The sequence below is a fragment of the Aythya ferina genome (assembly GCF_964211825.1).
Source record: "Aythya ferina genome assembly, contig: HAP1_SCAFFOLD_361, whole genome shotgun sequence".
NCBI lineage: Eukaryota > Metazoa > Chordata > Aves > Anseriformes > Anatidae > Aythya > Aythya ferina.
Genome location: NW_028181204.1, coordinates 20329 through 44742, shown reverse-complemented (window position 1 = coordinate 44742; position 24414 = coordinate 20329). Strand labels below are relative to the sequence as shown.

General features: G+C 58.6%; 2 protein-coding genes across 2 annotated transcripts; both read left to right on the top strand.

Annotated features, from left to right (window-relative positions):
* Positions 1-382: 382 nt before the first annotated feature.
* Positions 383-4065, top strand: LOC311429144 (mucin-3A-like). The gene is made up of 11 exons (XM_084540273.1): positions 383-681; positions 844-951; positions 1044-1171; positions 1438-1705; positions 1792-1860; positions 1965-2127; positions 2206-2361; positions 2927-3030; positions 3136-3191; positions 3298-3341; positions 3459-4065. Exons 4-10 carry the CDS (start codon positions 1438-1440, stop codon positions 3334-3336), a joined length of 855 nt encoding a protein of 284 aa, XP_084396399.1. The 5' UTR covers positions 383-681; positions 844-951; positions 1044-1171; the 3' UTR covers positions 3337-3341; positions 3459-4065.
* Positions 4066-20312: 16247 nt separating this feature from the next.
* Positions 20313-23813, top strand: LOC311429143 (mucin-3A-like). The gene is made up of 11 exons (XM_084540272.1): positions 20313-20448; positions 20611-20718; positions 20811-20938; positions 21205-21472; positions 21559-21627; positions 21732-21894; positions 21973-22128; positions 22662-22765; positions 22871-22926; positions 23034-23077; positions 23195-23813. The coding sequence occupies exons 4-10, from the start codon at positions 21205-21207 to the stop codon at positions 23070-23072; spliced, it is 855 nt and encodes a 284-aa protein (XP_084396398.1). The 5' UTR covers positions 20313-20448; positions 20611-20718; positions 20811-20938; the 3' UTR covers positions 23073-23077; positions 23195-23813.
* Positions 23814-24414: the final 601 nt, after the last annotated feature.

The window sequence follows — 24414 nt, the reverse complement described above, 5'->3', positions numbered from 1 at the left end:
CCACCTCTACACCGACACCCACCTCTACACCAACACCCACCTCTACACCGACACCCACCTCTACACCGACACCCACATCTACACCGACACTCACCTCTACAGCTACACCCACCTCTACACCGACACCCACCTCTACACCGACACCCAGCTCTACACCTACACCCACGTCTACACCGACACCCACCTCTACACCGACACCCACCTCTACACCAACACCCACCTCTACACCGACACCCACCTCTACACCGACACCCACATCTACACCGACACTCACCTCTACAGCTACACCCACCTCTACACCGACACCCACCTCTACACCGACACCCAGCTCTACACCAACACCCACCTCTTCACCGACACCCACCTCTACACCGACACCCACCTCTACACCAACACCCACCTCTACACCGACACCCAGCTCTACACCAACACCCACCTCTACACCTACACCCACCTCTACACCGACACCCACCTCTACACCTACACCCACCTCTACACCGACACCCACCTCTACACCAACACCCACCTCTACACCTACACCCACCTCTACACCAACACCCACCTCTACACCAGCACCCACTTCTACACCAACATTCACATCTGCTCAGACCACCACATCTACACCGACCACCACTCGAACCACTACCGTCACCACGACGTCCACCAGCACCGTACCTGCAGGTCAGCATCCATCTCTTTTCTATCCTCTCTCCCCTCACCTTCCCCCCTCGTACACCCCTCCTCCCAGGCCTCCATCGCTGACCCTCACCCTTGTCCTCCCTGGGGTCTCCTCACGGGACCCCCCCACTCGTGGATGCCCTCTGACATCTGCTCTCCCCGCAGTGGTCTGCCAGAATGGAGGCAATTATGACGGCATCAAGTGCATCTGCCACCCCGACTTCTACGGCCCCGTGTGCGAGTACTCCAGCGGCTCCATCAACACCGACATCCGTAAGTGCGGCCTCCACCCAGCCCACAGCCTCACCCCTGCTCATGGCCTCCCCCCGGCCTCCCCGTACTCACCCCTCTCCTGCCTCTCGCAGCCACCGAGGGGACGATCGTGGCCAACGTGGAGCTGGTGGTGACCGTCACCAACTTCAACTACACGGAGGAGCTGCAGGACCCCCGCTCGGAGGCCTACGAGAGCTTTGAGAAGCAGTTCAGGCAGGAGGTGAGGCCCGGGAGCACAAGGAGAGGCCGGGAACCTGAGGGGAGGCTGGGAGCTCAAGGGGAGACCAGGGTGTGCAAGGGGTGTTTGGGAGCACAACAGGAGAGCAGGAGTGAGAGGGAAGGGTGAGAGCACAAAGGGAGGCCAGGTTGCACAAAGGGAGGCCGAGTTGCACGAGATGATTTTGGGAATACAAGGGGAGGCCGGGCCCCATAAGGGGAGGCCGGGCCACACTGGACACATCCTCATGGCGCCCCTCGCCCTTGCAGATGGCCAAGATCTACAGCTCCGTGCCCGGCTACCAGGGCGTGAAGATCCTCAGCATCAGGCCGGCGGCCTCCAGCAGGGGGGGAGTCCGGGTGCGCAGAGCCTCCGCGTCCTCCGCCGTGGACACCGGCCTCGAGGTGGACCACGAGGTCATCTTCAGCACCACCAACAGCACCAACCTGAGCGAGGAGTTCCAGAACAAGACGCAGGAGCTGGTGGCGAAGCTTAATGAGACTGTCAACAACCAGGGCGACTGCCGGCAGGACACCTGTGGGTGCCCCGTCCTCCTCTCTCACCCCCCGACCCTTCGGGGAGGCCCCGGGGAAGGGTCCCTGACAGCCTCTCTCCCCCCACAGCCATCGTCTGCCTTGTGGTGTCGGAAAGCCCCGTCGTCAAGGACATGACGGAGTCCCCTTCGCTTGACGGTGAGGCCTGGGTGGTTGGGGTGTCCCCACGGAGCCCCATGCACCCCACCAGCCCCTGTGCACCCCACCACCCCATTTGACGCCCTCCTGTGCCCCCTCCTCAGCCCTGTGCCAGCAGCGGGCGCCCGTCGGCTACCAGGACTACTACTACGCGCTGACCACGAGCAGCACCCTCCAATGTGTCACCAACTGCACGGCCAACACGCCCGGCACCATCAACTGCAACTATGGCGAGTGCCACGTCACCCGTGCCGGGCCACAGTGCTTGTGAGTGCCACCACGCGTCCCTCTGTGTGCCCCCTGAACCCTGGGACCACCAGGCCTGACCCTTCCTTGTCCCTGCAGCTGCCAGGATGAATCTCTCTACTGGTACACGGGCCGCCAGTGCTCTGGGCGTGTCAGCAAGGTGGCCACCGGGCTGGGGGTGGCGGTCACGGTTCTGCTCATTGCCTGCATCACCCTTACTGTGCTGCTGGTGATACGGAGGAAGGGCAGGAAGAGGTAGAGGGTCAGGGATGGTTGGGGTGGACTAGATTGGATCAGTTGGGTTGGGTTGAGTTGGGATGGTTTGGTTTGACTGGGTTGGGTTGTTTAGGTTGGGTTTAGTAGGGTTGAATGTTTTGGGGACTTTAGGTTTGGTTGGGTTAGGTTGAGATGTGTTGGGTTGGGTTGGGTTGGGTTGGGTTGGGTTGGGTTGGGTTGGGTTGGGTTGAGTTGGGTTGGGTTGAGTTGAGTTGGGTTGGAATGCATGGGAGGCATGGGATGGGATGGGATGGGATGGGGTGGGTTGTGTTGGATGGTTTGAGTTCTTCTGGGTTGGTGGGGTTGGGGTCATTTGTGTTGAGTTGGGTTGGTTGGTTGGTTGGGTTGGCATTAATTGGGTTGGATGGTCTGGGGTCTTTTGGGTTGGTTGATTGGTGACGGACACGTGCGCTGGTGGCTGACACCTGGGCTCGGTTGGGGTTCAGAATGGGCTTGGGAGTGGACATCAGGGCAGTCTGGGGGGGGGCACAGCCCCCTCCTCTGTCCTTCTGCTCCCTCTGAGCCCCCTGGCTCTGCCCCCCAGGAACACTTCGGCTTCCGTTGACGAGAACTGGTACGAGGACGATGGCAGCACCTGGACGGCATCTGAAGGCTTCGTCCTCAAGAACAAAAACACCACCGAACCAGGTCAGGAGAGCTCTTGGGGGCAGCACTGGGGGGGCGCAGTGTTACCACGGCTGCTCCCCCAGCCCCACCGCTCACCCCATCGCCCCCCACCCATGTCCCCAACAGGTGGCAGCCTACGGAGCTTCACGGCCTCAGCGGAACGGGTGAACACCGACATCCCGGTGGGTGCCCCCCAAGACCTATGCCCCCCTCCGTGCCCACCCACCACCCCTCAGCCCCCCCGGGCCCATCTCACCTCCATCCCCTTCTTTCTTTCCACCCCCCCAGATGCAGATCACCAGACCCTCAGTGCGACCCCAGTTGTGACCCAGGTACTGTGAGATGTGGGGGATTTGGGAGCTGGGGTTTGGTGAGGGGGATGTGGGGCAGAGCGCTGTGGGGCAGGGGGATGTGGGAGCCAAGAATCTTCTCAAGGATTCTCCTCCAAGGTCTTCGCTGGCCCCTCCTCACCTCCTTGCCCACCAGCACTTCCAGGACCTTCTCAACGACGCTGATTCTGAGGACTATGCTGCCTCCTGCTCACCTCGGTGCCCCCCAGTACTTCCAGGACCTTGTCAACGAGGCTGATTCCAATATCATCGTTAGCTCCTCCTCACCTCCTTGCCCACCAGGACCTCCAGGATTTTCTCAACAACGCTGATTCCAAGGACAACGTTGCCTCCTGCTCACTGCAGTGCCCACGGGAGTAATGGGGCTGGGAACAATTTGGGAAGACTCGGCCAGGACTCAACCAGGGGAGACCCAACCATGGCTGGAAATGCTCTTGGAAGACCCAACCGTGGCTGTAAATGCTCTTTGAACACTCAGCCATGGCTGGAGGCAATCTGTAGGATCCTGGTGGTGCCAGAAGTGGCCCAGCAGTGACTGGAAATGGGCTTGGCAGGAGCTGGGCCCGGTTTTTTGCTCAGTGAGGAGGAGGAGGAAAACCTCTGTGTGCAGATCCTGGCAGTGGGGGCTGGGACTCCCGGCCAGCCCTTGGCCATCCCACTTAGGAATGGGCAATCCCAATAAAAATTCTGTGCATCCCAATAAAAATGCTGCTTCTGCCTCCTGTCCTATGCAAGTTATGGTCACGGGGGATGTTGGGGCCGGGGTGGGAACCAGCCAACCATGGCCCCCTTGGGGGTGCCGTCTATCTAGGTCCTTCTGGGGGGTCTCCACCAGTGCTGGGGGCCACCAGAACCCACAGATCCCCAGCTCGTGTGTCGCATTAAGGGGTGTAGCTGATTAACCGTTACGGGCCCAGTCGGATTCAGGGTACAGAACCAGTTGGACACTCACCAAAAACACATTAACCATCTGGGGGTCCAGTCAGACATTCACCATCAATGCATTAACGGTCTGGGGGTCCGTTCAGACATTCACCAAAAACGCATTAACCGTCTGGGGGACTGGTTAGATTCAGAACACTGAACTATCACGGGTAACCACCCTCACCCTCATTGCACTTAATGAGAGCTATCACAATGCAATCAAGTATGGTTTATTACAGCAACAGATAATCAGGTTCTTTTGGATTGCCGGCGATAGTGACTGTCTGCAAAAGCAAGCTAGTATGCATAAAATACACAGGTGTTATAGGTGTTACAGATGTTACAGGTGTTATAGGTGTTGAAGGTGTTACAGATATTACAGGTGTTATAGATGTTATAGATGTTACAGGTGTCACAGGTGCGCAGCCTAGAAATAAATGCATTAAAAGGATCAAAGACTCCATAGAGATTTATAAGATTCAGATCTCACCCAAAGGCGTCCCAATGGGGGGGGAAGAGAGGCTCAGCCCATCGACTGATCCCAGGAGTCAGGAGGTCCTAAGGATGTTGTCCTCGGGATGGTATCTCCCCTGACGGTGGTATCTTCCCTAACATCCCCTCTCTCTTGGGCCAATTTATATTATTTTCTATCTTTTAGGTGGAGCTTGAGTGGCTCTAGTCAAGCATCTCTTAGTTATGATTGGTGTAAAGTTTTCCCGTCTCCGTTTAAAGTAATAGGCTCCGAGAAATTCAGAGCGCATGCTCAGTGAGGGGTGGTCGCACCTTGGAGGCGGGTAGCTTTTGGGATGGAGGTGTGTTTTGGTATTATAATGATATTATAAAGAGCCAAAAGTACACTAGGGTCCAGCATTTGTCAAAACATGACAGGTCTTTGGCTTAGGGTGGCAAAAAGGGCAGCTTTGTGCACAGGAACAATCGAGGCCCCACCTGATTACAGAGCCTAGCCGTGGTGTCTCCACTCCACTCTACGCTCCGTGCTGTTCCTTAGAGCTAGCACACCAAGTTTCCCCAGCGCGATAGCATCAAAGGTTGGGAGCCTAGGGAATGCTCAGATAATGCAGTTATGCCCTACCCTGAAAGCCTCTTCAATGCTGTACCTTTTCCTTAAAAATGGGAATGTTAGTTTTATTTTCCTAGTTACTTCAGGCATTTACACCACATCGTGGTCCCAAATTTGGGTCAGATTCATCCCAAATCCCCCCAGCCCTACACGTCCTAGAAGGTCCCCAAATGGCCCCAGCCCTACATGTTCTGGCAGCTCCCTGGCCACCAGCAAATCCTGATGGGAAGGTAACAGGGGTGGGGGACGTTGGGGAAGGGGGATATGTGAGATGGAGATGGGGGCACCAGGGATGGGGATGGACGCCAAAGATGGTGGGAAACCAAAGATGGGGGACTTCACTGATGGGGTTGGGAGACAAAGAGGATGTGGAAGTGCTCCCAAATTGCCCCAAATGCCTCAAATGCCCCCATATCACAGAGTCACAGAATCATCTAGGTTGGAAGAGACCTCAAGGTCATCGAGTCCAACCTCTGACCTAACGCTAGCAGTCCCCACTAAACCATATCCCTAAGCTCTACATCTAAACGTCTTTTGAAGACTTCCAGGGATGGTGACTCCACCACTTCCCTGGGCAGCCTGTTCCAGTGCCTCACAACCCTTTCGGTAAAGAAGTTCTTCCTAACATCTAACCTAAAACTCCCCTGGCTCAACTTAAGCCCATTCCCCCTCGTCCTGTCACCAGGCACGTGGGAGAACAGGCCAACCCCCACCTCGCTACAGCCTCCCTTGAGGTACCCATAGAGAGCGATAAGGTCGCCCCTGAGCCTCCTCTTCTCCAGGCTGAACAAGCCCAGCTCCCCCAGCTGCTCCTCGTAGGACTTGTTCTCCAGGCCCCTCACCAGCTTCGTCGCCCTTCTCTGGACTCGCTCAAGCACCTCGATGTCCTTCTTGTAGCGAGGGGCCCAAAACTGAACACAGTACTCGAGGTGCGGCCTCACCAGAGCCGAGTACAGGGGGACGATCACCTCCCTAGCCCTGCTGGTCACACTGTTCCTAATACAAGCCAGGATGCCGTTGGCCTTCTTGGCCACCTGAGCACACTGCGATGGTTGGAATGGAAATTAGAGGACCCAACGATGGTTGGAAAGGATCTTGGACCTCCCAAAGTAGTTGGAGTCAATCTTGGACAACCCAGTGATGGTTGGAATTGATGTTGGGGGACACAAAGATGGTTGGGAATGATCTTGTACCACCCAAAAAAGGTTGGAGTCGATCTTGGACCTCCCAGCGATGGTTGGAGTCAATCTTGGACAACCCAATGATGGTTGGAATTGATGTTGGGGGACACAAATTTGGTTGGAAATGACCTTCGACCACCCAAAAACGGTTGGAGTCAATCTTGGACAACCCAACAATGGTTGGACACGACCTGCGAAGACCCCACGATGGCTGGAATCCATCAACCAGCCCCCAACCCCAGCCCCCTGTCCCCAATTTGGGTCAGATTCACCCCAAAAGGCAACAAACACCCCCTCCCCGTGACACCGTGATACTCCTAGAGCGGTGATAACGTGGACGGGGCCATTGCGGTTATCCCCGATAACGGGGAGGGGAACGTCATGTTTGTTCCCACGGTCACGGTGCCCACGATTGGTCCGGGCACGGCCGCACGCCCAAAACACCGCCCGCCCTGGGGACGAGCGGCCTCTCCCCGCAGAGGGGCAAAGTTCCCCACTGCCACTCCTGCCCCGAGCATGGCTGCGCACTGCGGTGCTGCTGGCGGCACCGCAGGACTGGGGGGCATCAAGATGGGGTCTGGCACCCGCGCCTTCCTCCTCCTCTTCCTCCTCATCCTCCACGGGCTTGCAGCGGGTGAGTGCAGCCCGGGCAGGGGGCACCGAAACTGGGATCTGGAGGGTGGAAGGGGGTGGCCCCCCCTGGGGCATCTCCTCGGGGTGTGTTGGGGAGGCTGAGGGGGGAATCGGCCTCCACGGCCCGAGGTGGCTTCGTCCTGGTGGGGACGGGGACAGGGACATTGGGGAGGGAGACGGGGACATTGGGGAGGGGGACAAGGACACTGGGGAGGGGGATGGGGACTTTGGGGGGGGGCGACGGGGACAAGGACAGGGATGGGGACACTCCACAGACCCCCACCCCACGGTGATGGCACTGACGAGGGCCAGTGGAGGCCAAAATTGGGGCAAGGGAGGCCACAAATCGGGGCCAGTGTAGATGATGAATTGGGAGCAGTGGAGGCCAGAACTGGGGTATCGGAGGCCAGAATTGGGTAATTGGAGGCCAGAATTGGGGTGTCGGAGACAACTTCTGGAGCAGTTGAGGACAGAATTGGGTCAGGGAAGGACACAAATTGGGGCAGTGTAGATGGTGAACTGGGGGCAGTGGAGGCCAGAACTGGGGCATCGGAGACCAGAACTGGGGCAGTGGAGGCAAAACTTGGGGCACGGGTGGCCAGAATCGGGGCAGTTGAAGTCAGGACTGGGGCTCTGGGGGCCAGAACTGGGAGAACGGAGGCCATGAGCTTGGGCAGCAGAGACCAAAAATTGGGAGAGCAAAGGCCACGTCCACCTGTGCGGCCTCTGCCCCACCCGTCCCATTGACGTGAGGATGGGAACGGGACAAGGGTCAGAATAACGAAAAAGTGGGCGAGAGGCCAGGAGGGAAGGGGACATGGCCATGGGTGAGGCTGGCGGGGAGGGAAAGGGGAAGGGTGTGGGAAGGGGCAGCGTCCACACAGCGCCAATTGACGCGGCCTCCACAAGGCTAGGATAACAGGATAGCAACAGGACAACAGGGAGCAGAGAAATCGCCACAGAGACCCCACCAGCACCCCTAAAACCCCCATGAGCCCCCTGGGTCCTAGAGCAGCACCCATTAAACCCCCCCCCCAGCTCCCTCAGAACTCCCACGAGCACCCATGGGACTCCCACACGCATCCCAGGGACCAACTCAGCAGAGACAACCTCCTCCAAACGTTCACTGACCTGAATTTTGCATGGGTTACTTCCACAGCAAACACCACAGTGACCTCTACACTGACACCCAGCTCTAAAACGACACCCAGCTCTACACCAACACCCAGCTCTACACCAACACCCAGCTCTACACCGACACCCAGCTCTACACCAACACCCACCTCTACACCGACACCCAGCTCTACACCAACAACCACCTATACACCGACACCCACCTCTACACCAACACCCACCTCTACACCAACACCCACCTCTACACCGACACCCACCTCTACACCAACACCGAGCTCTACACCAACACCCACCTCTACACCGACACCCACCTCTACACCAACACCCAGCTCTACACCAACACCCACCTCTACACCGACACCCACCTCTACACCAACACCCACCTCTAATCCGACACCCACCTCTACACCAACACCCACCTCTACACCGACACCAACCTCTACAGCAACACCCACCTCTACACCGACACCCAGCTCTACACCGACACCCACCTCTACAGCAACACCCACCTCTACACCAACACCCACCTCTACACCAACACCCACCTCTACACCGACACCCAGCTCTACACCAACACCCACCTCTACACCAACACCCACCTCTACACCCACACCCACCTCTACAGCAACACCCACCTCTACACCGACACCCACCTCTACACCGACACCCACCTCTACACCAACACCCACCTCTACACCGACACCCAGCTCTACACCGACACCCACCTCTACACCAACACCCACCTCTACACCGACACCCACCTCTACACCGACACCCAGCTCTACACCGACACCCACCTCTACACCAACACCCAGCTCTACACCAACACCCACCTCTACACCGACACCCACCTCTACACCGACACCCACCTCTACACCAACACCCACCTCTAATCCGACACCCACCTCTACACCAACACCCACCTCTACACCGACACCCACCTCTACACCGACACCCACCTCTACACCCACACCCACCTCTACACCGACACCCACCTCTACACCAACACCCACGTCTACACCGACACCCACGTCTACACCGACACCGACCTCTACACCGACACCCACCTCTACACCGACACCCACCTCTACACCAACACCCACCTCTACACCGACACCCAGCTCTACACCAACACCCACCTCTACACCGACACCCACCTCTACACCGACACCCACCTCTACACCCACACCCAGCTCTACACCAACACCCAGCTCTACACCAACACCCACCTCTACACCGACACCCACCTCTACACCGACACCCAGCTCTACACCAACACCCACCTCTACACCAACACCCAGCTCTACACCAACACCCAGCTCTACACCAACACCCACGTCTACACCGACACCCACGTCTACACCGACACCCACCTCTACAACGACACCCACCTCTACACCGACACCCACCTCTACACCGACACCCACCTCTACACCAACACCCACCTCTACACCGACACCCACCTCTACACCGACACCCACCTCTACACCAACACCCACCTCTACACCGACACCCAGCTCTACACCAACACCCACCTCTACACCGACACCCACCTCTACACCGACACCCACCTCTACACCGACACCCACCTCTACACCAACACCCACCTCTACACCCACACCCAGCTCTACACCGACACCCACCTCTACACCGACACCCAGCTCTACACCAACACCCACCTCTACACCGACACCCACCTCTACACCGACACCCACGTCTACACCGACACCCACCTCTACACCAACACCCACCTCTACACCAACACCCACCTCTACACCCACACCCAGCTCTACACCAACACCCAGCTCTACACCAACACCCACGTCTACACCGACACCCACGTCTACACCGACACCCAGCTCTACACCAACACCCACCTCTACACCGACACCCACCTCTACACCGACACCCACCTCTACACCCACACCCAGCTCTACACCAACACCCAGCTCTACACCAACACCCACCTCTACACCGACACCCACCTCTACACCGACACCCAGCTCTACACCAACACCCACCTCTACACCAACACCCAGCTCTACACCAACACCCAGCTCTACACCAACACCGACGTCTACACCGACACCCACCTCTACAACGACACCGACCTCTACAACGACACCCACCTCTACACCGACACCCACCTCTACACCGACACCCACCTCTACACCAACACCCACCTCTACACCGACACCCACCTCTACACCGACACCCACCTCTACACCAACACCCACCTCTACACCGACACCCAGCTCTACACCAACACCCACCTCTACACCGACACCCACCTCTACACCGACACCCACCTCTACACCGACACTCACCTCTACACCAACACCCACCTCTACACCCACACCCAGCTCTACACCAACACCCACCTCTACACCGACACCCAGCTCTACACCAACACCCACCTCTACACCTACACCCACCTCTACACCGACACCCACGTCTACACCGACACCCACCTCTACACCAACACCCACCTCTACACCAACACCCACCTCTACACCCACACCCAGCTCTACACCAACACCCACCTCTACACCAACACCCACGTCTACACCGACACCCACGTCTACACCGACACCGACCTCTACACCAACACCCACCTCTACACCGACACCCACCTCTACACCGACACCCACCTCTACACCGACACCCACCTCTACACCGACACCCAGCTCTACACCAACACCCACCTCTACACCCACACCCAGCTCTACACCAACACCCACCTCTACACCAACACCCACCTCTAATCCGACACCCACCTCTACACCTACACCCACCTCTACACCTACACCCACCTCTACACCGACACCCACCTCTACACCGACACCCACCTCTACACCGACACCCACCTCTACACCAACACCCACCTCTACACCAACACCCACCTCTAAAACGACACCCAGCTCTACACCAACACCCACCTCTACACCGACACCCACCTCTACACCAACACCCACGTCTACACCGACACCCACGTCTACACCGACACCGACCTCTACACCGACACCCACCTCTACACCCACACCCAGCTCTACACCAACACCCAGCTCTACACCAACACCCACCTCTACACCGACAACCACCTCTACACCGACACCCAGCTCTACACCAACACCCACCTCTACACCAACACCCAGCTCTACACCAACACCCAGCTCTACACCAACACCCACGTCTACACCGACACCCACCTCTACAACGACACCGACCTCTACAACGACACCCACCTCTACACCGACACCCACCTCTACACCGACACCCACCTCTACACCAACACCCACCTCTACACCGACACCCACCTCTACACCGACACCCACCTCTACACCAACACCCACCTCTACACCGACACCCAGCTCTACACCAACACCCACCTCTACACCGACACCCACCTCTACACCGACACCCACCTCTACACCCACACCCAGCTCTACACCAACACCCAGCTCTACACCAACACCCACCTCTACACCGACACCCACCTCTACACCGACACCCAGCTCTACACCAACACCCACCTCTACACCAACACCCAGCTCTACACCAACACCCAGCTCTACACCAACACCCACGTCTACACCGACACCCACCTCTACAACGACACCGACCTCTACAACGACACCCACCTCTACACCGACACCCACCTCTAAACCGACACCCACCTCTACACCGACACCGACCTCTACACCGACACCCACCTCTACACCGACACCCACCTCTACACCAACACCCACCTCTACACCCACACCCAGCTCTACACCAACACCCACCTCTACACCGACACCCAGCTCTACACCAACACCCACCTCTACACCGACACCCACCTCTACACCGACACCCACGTCTACACCGACACCCACCTCTACACCAACACCCACCTCTACACCCACACCCAGCTCTACACCAACACCCACCTCTACACCAACACCCACGTCTACACCGACACCCACGTCTACACCGACACCGACCTCTACACCAACACCCACCTCTACACCGACACCCACCTCTACACCGACACCCACCTCTACACCGACACCCAGCTCTACACCAACACCCACCTCTACACCAACACCCAGCTCTACACCGACACCCACCTCTACACCTACACCCACCTCTACACCCACACCCAGCTCTACACCAACACCCACCTCTACACCAACACCCACCTCTAATCCGACACCCACCTCTACACCGTCACCCACCTCTACACCTACACCCACCTCTACACCGACACCCACCTCTACACCGACACCCACCTCTACACCGACACCCACCTCTACACCAACACCCACCTCTACACCAACACCCAGCTCTACACCGACACCCACCTCTACACCTACACCCACCTCTACACCCACACCCAGCTCTACACCAACACCCACCTCTACACCAACACCCACCTCTACACCGATACCGACCTCTACACCGACACCGACCTCCACACCGACACCCACCTCTACACCGACACCCACCTCTACACCAACACCCACCTCTACACCGACACCCACCTCTACACCGACACCGACCTCTACACCGACACCCACCTCTACACCGACACCCACCTCTAATCCGACACCCACCTCTACACCGACACCCACCTCTACACCTACACCCACCTCTACACCGACACCCAGCTCTACACCAACACCCACCTCTACACCAACACCCACCTCTACACCGACACCCACCTCTACACCGACACCCACCTCTACACCCACACCCAGCTCTACACCAACACCCACCTCTACACCGACACCCACCTCTACACCGACACCCAGCTCTACACCGACACCCAGCTCTACACCAACACCCAGCTCTACACCAACACCCACCTCTACACCAACACCCACGTCTACACCAACACCCACGTCTACACCGACACCCACGTCTACACCGACACCGACCTCTACACCGACACCCACCTCTACACCGACACCCACCTCTACACCGACACCCACCTCTACACCAACACCCACCTCTACACCGACACCCACCTCTACACCCACACCCAGCTCTACACCAACACCCACCTCTACACCAACACCCACCTCTACACCGACACCCACCTCTACACCGACACCCACCTCTACACCAACACCCACCTCTAATCCGACACCCACCTCTACACCAACACCCACCTCTACACCGACACCCACCTCTACACCGACACCCACCTCTACACCCACACCCACCTCTACACCGACACCCACCTCTACACCAACACCCACGTCTACACCTACACCCACGTCTACACCGACACCGACCTCTACACCGACACCCACCTCTACACCGACACCCACCTCTACACCAACACCCAGCTCTACACCGACACCCACCTCTACACCGACACCCACCTCTACACCAACACCCACCTCTACACCAACACCCAGCTCTACACCGACACCCACGTCTACACCGACACCCACCTCTACACCAACACCCACCTCTACACCGACACCCACCTCTACACCAACACCCACCTCTACACCGACACCCACCTCTACACCGACACCCAGCTCTACACCAACACCCACCTCTACACCAACACCCAGCTCTACACCGACACCCACCTCTACACCTACACCCACCTCTACACCCACACCCAGCTCTACACCAACACCCACCTCTACACCAACACCCACCTCTACACCGACACCCACCTCTACACCTACACCCACCTCTACACCAACACCCACCTCTACACCGACACCCACCTCTACACCGACACCCACCTCTACACCGACACCCACCTCTACACCAACACCCACCTCTACACCAACACCCAGCTCTACACCGACACCCACCTCTACACCTACACCCACCTCTACACCCACACCCAGCTCTACACCAACACCCACCTCTACACCAACACCCACCTCTACACCGACACCGACCTCTACACCGACACCGACCTCCACACCGACACCCACCTCTACACCGACACCCACCTCTACACCGACACCCACCTCTACACCGACACCCACCTCTACACCGACACCGACCTCTACACCGACACCCACCTCTACACCGACACCCACCTCTAATCCGACACCCACCTCTACACCGACACCCACCTCTACACCTACACCCACCTCTACACCGACACCCACCTCTACACCAACACCCACCTCTACACCAACACCCACCTCTACACCGACACCCACCTCTACACCGACACCCACCTCTACACCGACACCCACCTCTACACCCACACCCAGCTCTACACCAACACCCACCTCTACACCGACACCCACCTCTACACCGACACCCAGCTCTACACCGACACCCAGCTCTACACCAACACCCAGCTCTACACCAACACCCACCTCTACACCAACACCCACGTCTACACCAACACCCACGTCTACACCGACACCCACGTCTACACCGACACCGACCTCTACACCGACACCCACCTCTACACCGACACCCACCTCTACACCGACACCCACCTCTACACCAACACCCACCTCTACACCGACACCCACCTCTACACCGACACCCAGCTCTACACCAACACCCACCTCTACACCAACACCCAGCTCTACACCGACACCCAGCTCTACACCTACACCCAGCTCTACACCCACAACCAGCTCTACACCAACACCCACCTCTACACCAACACCCACCTCTACACCAACACCCAGCTCTACACCGACACCCACCTCTACACCAACACCCAACTCTACACCGACACCCAGCTCTACACCGACACCCACCTCTACACCTACACCCACCTCTACACCCACACCCAGCTCTACACCAACACCCACCTCTACACCAACACCCACCTCTACACCGACACCGACCTCTACACCGACACCGACCTCCACACCGACACCCACCTCTACACCGACACCCACCTCTACACCGACACCCACCTCTACACCGACACCCACCTCTACACCGACACCCACCTCTAATCCGACACCCACCTCTAATCCGACACCCACCTCTACACCGACACCCACCTCTACACCTACACCCACCTCTACACCGACACCCACCTCTACACCAACACCCACCTCTACACCAACACCCACCTCTACACCGACACCCACCTCTACACCGACACCCACCTCTACACCCACACCCAGCTCTACACCGACACCCACCTCTACACCGACACCCAGCTCTACACCGACACCCAGCTCTACACCAACACCCAGCTCTACACCAACACCCACCTCTACACCAACACCCACGTCTACACCAACACCCACGTCTACACCGACACCCACGTCTACACCGACACCGACCTCTACACCGACACCCACCTCTACACCGACACCCACCTCTACACCGACACCCACCTCTACACCAACACCCACCTCTACACCGACACCCACCTCTACACCGACACCCAGCTCTACACCAACACCCACCTCTACACCAACACCCAGCTCTACACCGACACCCAGCTCTACACCTACACCCAGCTCTACACCCACAACCAGCTCTACACCAACACCCACCTCTACACCAACACCCACCTCTACACCAACACCCAGCTCTACACCGACACCCACCTCTACACCAACACCCAACTCTACACCAACACCCACCTCTACACCGACACCAACCTCTACACCGACACCGACCTCTACACCGACACCCACCTCTACACCGACACCCACCTCTACACCAACACCCACCTCTACACCGACACCGACCTCTACACCGACACCGACCTCTACACCGACACCGACCTCTACACCAACACCCACCTCTAATCCGACACCCACCTCTACACCGACACCCACCTCTACACCTACACCCAGCTCTACACCGACACCCACCTCTACACCGACACCCACCTCTACACCGACACCCACCTCTACACCGACACCCAGCTCTACACCAACACCCACCTCTACACCCACACCCAGCTCTACACCAACACCCACCTCTACACCAACACCCACCTCTACACCCACACCCACCTCTACACCAACACCCACCTCTACACCGACACCCACCTCTACACCGACACCCACCTCTACACCGACACCCACCTCTACACCCACACCCAGCTCTACACCAACACCCACCTCTACACCGACACCCACCTCTACACCGACACCCACCTCTACACCGACACCCAGCTCTACACCGACACCCACCTCTACACCGACACCCACCTCTACACTGACACCCACCTCTACACCTACACCCACGTCTACACCGACACCCAGCTCTACACCAACACCCACCTCTACACCGACACCCACCTCTACACCGACACCCACCTCTACACTGACACCTACCACCTCTACACCGACACCCACCTCTACACCGACACCCACCTCTACACCAACACCCACCTCTACACCAACACCCAGCTCTACACCGACACCCAGCTCTACACCGACACCCACCTCTAAAACGACACCCACCTCTACACCAACACCCACCTCTACACCAACACCCACCTCTACACCGACACCCACCTCTACACCGACACCCACCTCTACACCAACACCCACCTCTAATCCGACACCCACCTCTACACCAACACCCACCTCTACACCGACACCCACCTCTACACCGACACCCACCTCTACACCCACACCCACCTCTACACCCACACCCAGCTCTACACCAACACCCAGCTCTACACCGACACCCACCTCTACACCGACACCCACCTCTACACCCACACCCCCCTCTACACCAACACCCACCTCTACACCAACACCCACCTCTACACCGACACCCACCTCTACACCCACACCCACCTCTACACCAACACCCACCTCTACACCAACACCCACCTCTACACCGACACCCACCTCTACACCGACACCCACCTCTACACCGACACCCAGCTCTACACCAACACCCAGCTCTACACCGACACCCACCTCTACACCAACACCCACCTCTACACCGACACCCACCTCTACACCGTCACCCACCTCTACACCAACACCCACCTCTACACCGACACCCACCTCTACACCGACACCCACCTCTACACCGACACCGACCTCTACACCGACACCCACCTCTACACCAACACCCACCTCTACACCGACACCCACCTCTACACCGACACCCACCTCTACACCAACACCCAGCTCTACAGCAACACCCACCTCTACACCGACACCCACCTCTACACCGACACCCACCTCTACACCCACACCCAGCTCTACACCAACACCCAGCTCTACACCGACACCCACCTCTACACCGACACCCACCTCTACACCCACACCCCCCTCTACACCAACACCCACCTCTACACCAACACCCACCTCTACACCGACACCCACCTCTACACCCACACCCACCTCTACACCAACACCCACCTCTACACCAACACCCACCTCTACACCGACACCCACCTCTACACCGACACCCACCTCTACACCGACACCCAGCTCTACACCAACACCCAGCTCTACACCGACACCCACCTCTACACCGACACCCACCTCTACACCGTCACCCACCTCTACACCGTCACCCACCTCTACACCAACACCCACCTCTACACCGACACCCACCTCTACACCGACACCCACCTCTACACCGACACCGACCTCTACACCGACACCCACCTCTACACCAACACCCACCTCTACACCGACACCCACCTCTACACCGACACCCACCTCTACACCGACACCCAGCTCTACAGCAACACCCACCTCTACACCGACACCCACCTCTACACCGACACCCACCTCTACTCCGACACCCACCTCTACACCGACACCCACCTCTACACCGACACCCACCTCTACACCAACACCCACCTCTACACCGACACCCACCTCTACACCGACACCCACCTCTAAAACGACACCCACCTCTACACCAACACCCACCTCTACACCAACACCCACCTCTACACCAACACCCACCTCTACACCGACACCCACCTCTACACCAACACCCACCTCTACACCAACACCCACCTCTACACCGACACCCAGCTCTACACCAACACCCACCTCTAAAACGACACCCAGCTCTACACCAACACCCACCTCTACACCAACACCCACCTCTACACCAACACCCACCTCTACACCGACACCCACCTCTACACCAACACCCACCTCTACACCAACACCCACCTCTACACCTACACCCACCTCTACACCGACACCCACCTCTACACCAACACCCACCTCTACACCGACACCCACCTCTACACCCACACCCAGCTCTACACCAACACCCACCTCTACACCGACACCCACCTCTACACCGACACCCACCTCTACACCGACACCCTCCTCTACACCAACACCCACCTCTACACCGACACCCACCTCTACACCAACACCCACCTCTACACCGACACCCACCTCTACACCGACACCCACCTCTACACCCACACCCAGCTCTACACCAACACCCACCTCTACACCGACACCCACCTCTACACCGACACCCACCTCTACACCGACACCCAGCTCTACACCGACACCCACCTCTACACCGACACCCACCTCTACACTGACACCCACCTCTACACCTACACCCACGTCTACACCGACACCCAGCTCTACACCAACACCCACCTCTACTCCGACACCCACCTCTACACCGACACCCACCTCTACACTGACACCTACCACCTCTACACCAACACCCACCTCTACACCGACACCCACCTCTACACCGACACCCACCTCTACACCGACACCCACATCTACACCAACACCCACCTCTACACCAACACCCACCTCTACACCGACACCCAGCTCTACACCAACACCCAGCTCTACACCAACACCCACCTCTACACCGACACCCACCTCTACACCGACACCCACCTCTACACCAACACCCACCTCTACACCGACACCCAGCTCTACACCAACACCCACCTCTAATCCGACACCCACCTCTACACCAACACCCACCTCTACACCGACACCCACCTCTACACCGACACCCACCTCTACACCAACACCCACCTCTACACCCACACCCAGCTCTACACCCACACCCACCTCTACACCGACACCCAGCTCTACACCGACACCCACCTCTACACCGACACCCACCTCTACACCAACACCCACCTCTACACCCACACCCAGCTCTACACCCACACCCATCTCTACACCGACACCCACGTCTACACCGACACCCACCTCTACACCAACACCCACCTCTACACCAACACCCACCTCTACACCGACACCCAGCTCTACACTGACACCCAGCTCTACACCGACACCCACCTCTACACCGACACCCACCTCTACACCAACACCCACCTCTACACCGACACCCACCTCTACACCGACACCCACCTCTACACCAACACCCACCTCTACACCGACACCCACCTCTACACCAACACCCACCTCTACACCGACACCCAGCTCTACACCAACACCCACCTCTAATCCGACACCCACCTCTACACCAACACCCACCTCTACACCGACACCCACCTCTACACCGACACCCACCTCTACACCAACACCCACCTCTACACCCACACCCAGCTCTACACCCACACCCACCTCTACACCGACACCCAGCTCTACACCGACACCCACCTCTACACCGACACCCACCTCTACACCAACACCCACCTCTACACCCACACCCAGCTCTACACCCACACCCATCTCTACACCGACACCCACGTCTACACCGACACCCACCTCTACACCAACACCCACCTCTACACCAACACCCACCTCTACACCGACACCCAGCTCTACACTGACACCCAGCTCTACACCGACACCCACCTCTACACCGACACCCACCTCTACACCAACACCCACCTCTACACCGACACCCACCTCTACACCGACACCCACCTCTACACCAACACCCACCTCTACACCGACACCCAGCTCTACACCAACACCCACCTCTACACCCACACCCAGCTCTACACCGACACCCACCTCTACACCGACACCCAGCTCTACACCAACACCCACCTCTACTCCCACACCCAGCTCTACACCAACACCCACCTCTACACTGACACCCAGCTCTACACTGACACCCAGCTCTACACCAGCACCCACTTCTACACCAACATTCACATCTGCTCTGACCACCACATCTACACCGACCACCACTCGAAGCACTACCGCCACCACAACGTCCACCAGCACTGTACCTGCAGGTCAGCATCCATCTCTTTTCTATCCTCTCTCCCCTCACCTTCCCCCCTCGTACACCCCACCTCCCAGGCCTCCATCGCTGACCCTCACCCTTGTCCTCCCTGGGGTCTCCTCACGGGACCCCCCCACTCGTGGGTGCCCTCTGACATCTGCTCTCCCCGCAGTGGTCTGCCAGAATGGAGGCAATTATGACGGCATCAAGTGCATCTGCCACCCCGACTTCTACGGCCCCGTGTGCGAGTACTCCAGCGGCTCCATCAGCACCGACATCCGTAAGTGCGGCCTCCCCCCAGCCCACGGCCTCACCCCTGCTCATGGCCTCCCCCCGGCCTCCCCGTACTCACCCCTCTCCTGCCTCTCGCAGCCACCGAGGGGACGATCGTGGCCAACGTGGAGCTGGTGGTGACCGTCACCAACTTCAACTACACGGAGGAGCTGCAGGACCCCCGCTCGGAGGCCTACGAGAGCTTTGAGAAGCAGTTCAGGCAGGAGGTGAGGCCCGGGAGCACAAGGAGAGGCCGGGAACCTGAGGGGAGGCTGGGAGCTCAAGGGGAGACCAGGGTGTGCAAGGGGTGTTTGGGAGCACAACAGGAGACCAGGAGTGAGAGGGAAGGGTGAGAGCACAAAGGGAGGCCAGGTTGCACAAAGGGAGGCCGAGTTGCGCGAGATGATTTTGGGAATACAAGGGGAGGCCGGGCCCCATAAGGGGAGGCCGGGCCACACTGGACACATCCTCATGGCGCCCCTCGCCCTTGCAGATGGCCAAGATCTACGGCTCCGTGCCCGGCTACCAGGGCGTGAAGATCCTCAGCATCAGGCCGGCGGCCTCCAGCAGGGGGGGAGCCCGGGTGCGCAGAGCCTCCGCGTCCTCCGCCGTGGACACCGGCCTCGAGGTGGACCACGAGGTCATCTTCAGCACTGTCGCCAGCCCCGACCTGAGCGAGGAGTTCCAGAACAAGACGCAGGAGCTGGTGGCGAAGCTTAATGAGACTGCCAACAACCAGGGCGACTGCCGGCAGGACACCTGTGGGTGCCCCGTCCTCCTCTCTCACCCCCCGACCCTTCGGGGAGGCCCTGGGGAAGGGTCCCTGACAGCCTCTCTCCCCCCACAGCCATCGTCTGCCTTGTGGTGTCGGAAAGCCCCGTCGTCAAGGACATGACGGAGTCCCCTTCGCTTGACGGTGAGGCCTGGGTGGTTGGGGTGTCCCCACGGAGCCCCATGCACCCCACCAGCCCCTGTGCACCCCACCACCCCATTTGACACCCTCCTGTGCCCCCTCCTCAGCACTGTGCCAGCAGCGGGCGCCCGTCGGCTACCAGGACTACTACTACGCGCTGACCACGAGCAGCACCCTCCAATGTGTCACCAACTGCACGGCCAACACGCCCGGCACCATCAACTGCAACTATGGCGAGTGCCACGTCACCCGTGCCGGGCCACAGTGCTTGTGAGTGCCACCACGCGTCCCTCTGTGTGCCCCCTGAACCCTGGGACCACCAGGCCTGACCCTTCCTTGTCCCTGCAGCTGCCAGGATGAATCTCTCTACTGGTACACGGGCCGCCAGTGCTCCGGGCGCGTCAGCAAGGTGGCCACCGGGCTGGGGGTGGCGGTCACGGTGCTGCTCATTGCCTGCATCACCCTTACTGTGCTGCTGGTGATACGGAGGAAGGGCGGGAAGAGGTAGAGGGTCAGGGATGGTTGGGGTGGATTGGATTGGATCAGTTGGGTTGGGTTGAGTTGGGATGGTTTGGTTTGACTGGGTTGGGTTGTTTAGGTTGGGTTTAGTAGGGTTGAATGTTTTGGGGATTTTAGGTTTGGTTGGGTTAGGTTGAGATGTGTTGGGTTGGGTTGGGTTGGGTTGGGTTGAGTTGGGTTGGACTGCATGGGAGGCATGGGATGGGATGGGATGGGGTGGGGTGGGTTGGATGGTTTGAGTTCTTCTGGGTTGGTGGGGTTGGGGTCATTTGTGTTGAGTTGGGTTGGTTGGGTTGGTTGGATGGGTTGGGTTGGATGGGTTGGCATTAATTGGGTTGGATGGTCTGGGGTTTTTGGGTTGGTTGATTGGTGACGGACACGTGCGCTGGTGGCTGACACCTGGGCTCGGTTGGGGTTCAGAATGGGCTTGGAAGTGGACATCAGGGCAGTCTGGGGGGGGGCACAGCCCCCTCCTCTGTCCTTCTGCTCCCTCTGAGCCCCCTGGCTCTGCCCCCCAGGAACACTTCGGCTTCCGTTGACGAGAACTGGTACGAGGACGATGGCAGCACCTGGACGGCATCCGAAGGCTTCGTCCTCAAGAACAAAAACACCACCGAACCAGGTCAGGAGAGCTCTTGGGGGCAGCACTGGGGGGGCGCAGTGTTACCACGGCTGCTCCCCCAGCCCCACCGCTCACCCCATCGCCCCCTACCCATGTCCCCAACAGGTGGCAGCCTACGGAGCTTCACGGCCTCACCAGAACGGGTGAACACCGACATCCCGGTGGGTGCCCCCCAAGACCTATGCCCCCCTCCGTGCCCGCCCACCACCCCTCAGCCCCCCCGGGCCCATCTCACCTCCATCCCCTTCTTTCTTTCCACCCCCCCCAGATGCAGATCACCAGACCCTCAGTGCGACCCCAGTTGTGACCCAGGTACTGTGAGATGTGGGGGATTTGGGAGCTGGGGTGGGGTGAGGGGGATGTGGGGCAGAGCGCTGTGGGGCAGGGGGATGTGGGAGCCAAGAATCTTCTCAAGGATTCTCCTCCAAGGTCTTCGCTGGCCCCTCCTCACCTCCTTGCCCACCAGCACTTCCAGGACCTTCTCAACGACGCTGATTCTGAGGACAACGTTGCCTCCTGCTCACCTCGGTGCCCCCCAGAACTTCCAGGACCTTCTCAACGAGGCTGATTCCAATATCATCGTTAGCTCCTCCTCACCTCCTTGCCCACCAGGACCTCCAGGATTTTCTCAACAACGCTGATTCCAAGGACAACGTTGCCTCCTGCTCACTGCAGTACCCACGGGAGTAATGGGGCTGGGAACAATTTGGGAAGACTCGGCCAGGACTCAACCAGGGGAGACCCAACCATGGCTGGAAATGCTCTTGGAAGACCCAACCGTGGCTGGAAATGCTCTTTGAACACCCAGCCATGGCTGGAGGCAATCTGTAGGATCCTGGTGGTGCCAGAAGTGGCCCAGCAGTGACTGGAAATGGGCTTGGCAGGAGCTGGGCCCGTTTATTTGCTCAGTGAGGAGGAGGAGGAAAACCTCTGTGTGCAGATCCTGGCAGTGGGGGCCGGGACTCCCGGCCAGCCCTTGGCCATCCCGCTTAGGAATGGGCAATCCCAATAAAAATTCTGTGCATCCCAATAAAAATGCTGCTTCTGCCTCCTGTCCTATGCAAGTTATGGTCACGGGGGATGTTGGGACCGGGGTGGGAACCAGCCAACCATGGCCCCCTTGGGGGTGCTGTCTATCTAGGTCCTTCTGGGGGGTCTCCACCAGTGCTGGGGGCCACCAGAACCCACAGATCCCCAGCTCGTGTGTCGCATTAAGGGGTGTAGCTGATTAACCGTTACGGGCCCAGTCGGATTCAGGGTACAGAACCAGTTGGACACTCACCAAAAACACATTAACCATCTGGGGGTCCAGTCAGACATTCACCATCAATGCATTAACGGTCTGGGGATCCGTTCAGACATTCACCAAAAACGCATTAACCGTCTGGGGGACTGGTTAGATTCAGAACACTGAACTATCACGGGTAACCACCCTCACCCTCATTGCACTTAATGAGAGCTATCACAATGCAATCAAGTATGGTTTATTACAGCAACAGATAATCAGGTTCTTTTGGATTGCCGGTGATAGGGACTGTCTGCAAAAGCAAGCTAGTATGCATGAAATACACAGGTGTTATAGGTGTTACAGATGTTACAGGTGTTATAGGTGTTGAAGGTGTTACAGGTGTCACAGGTGCGCAGCCTAG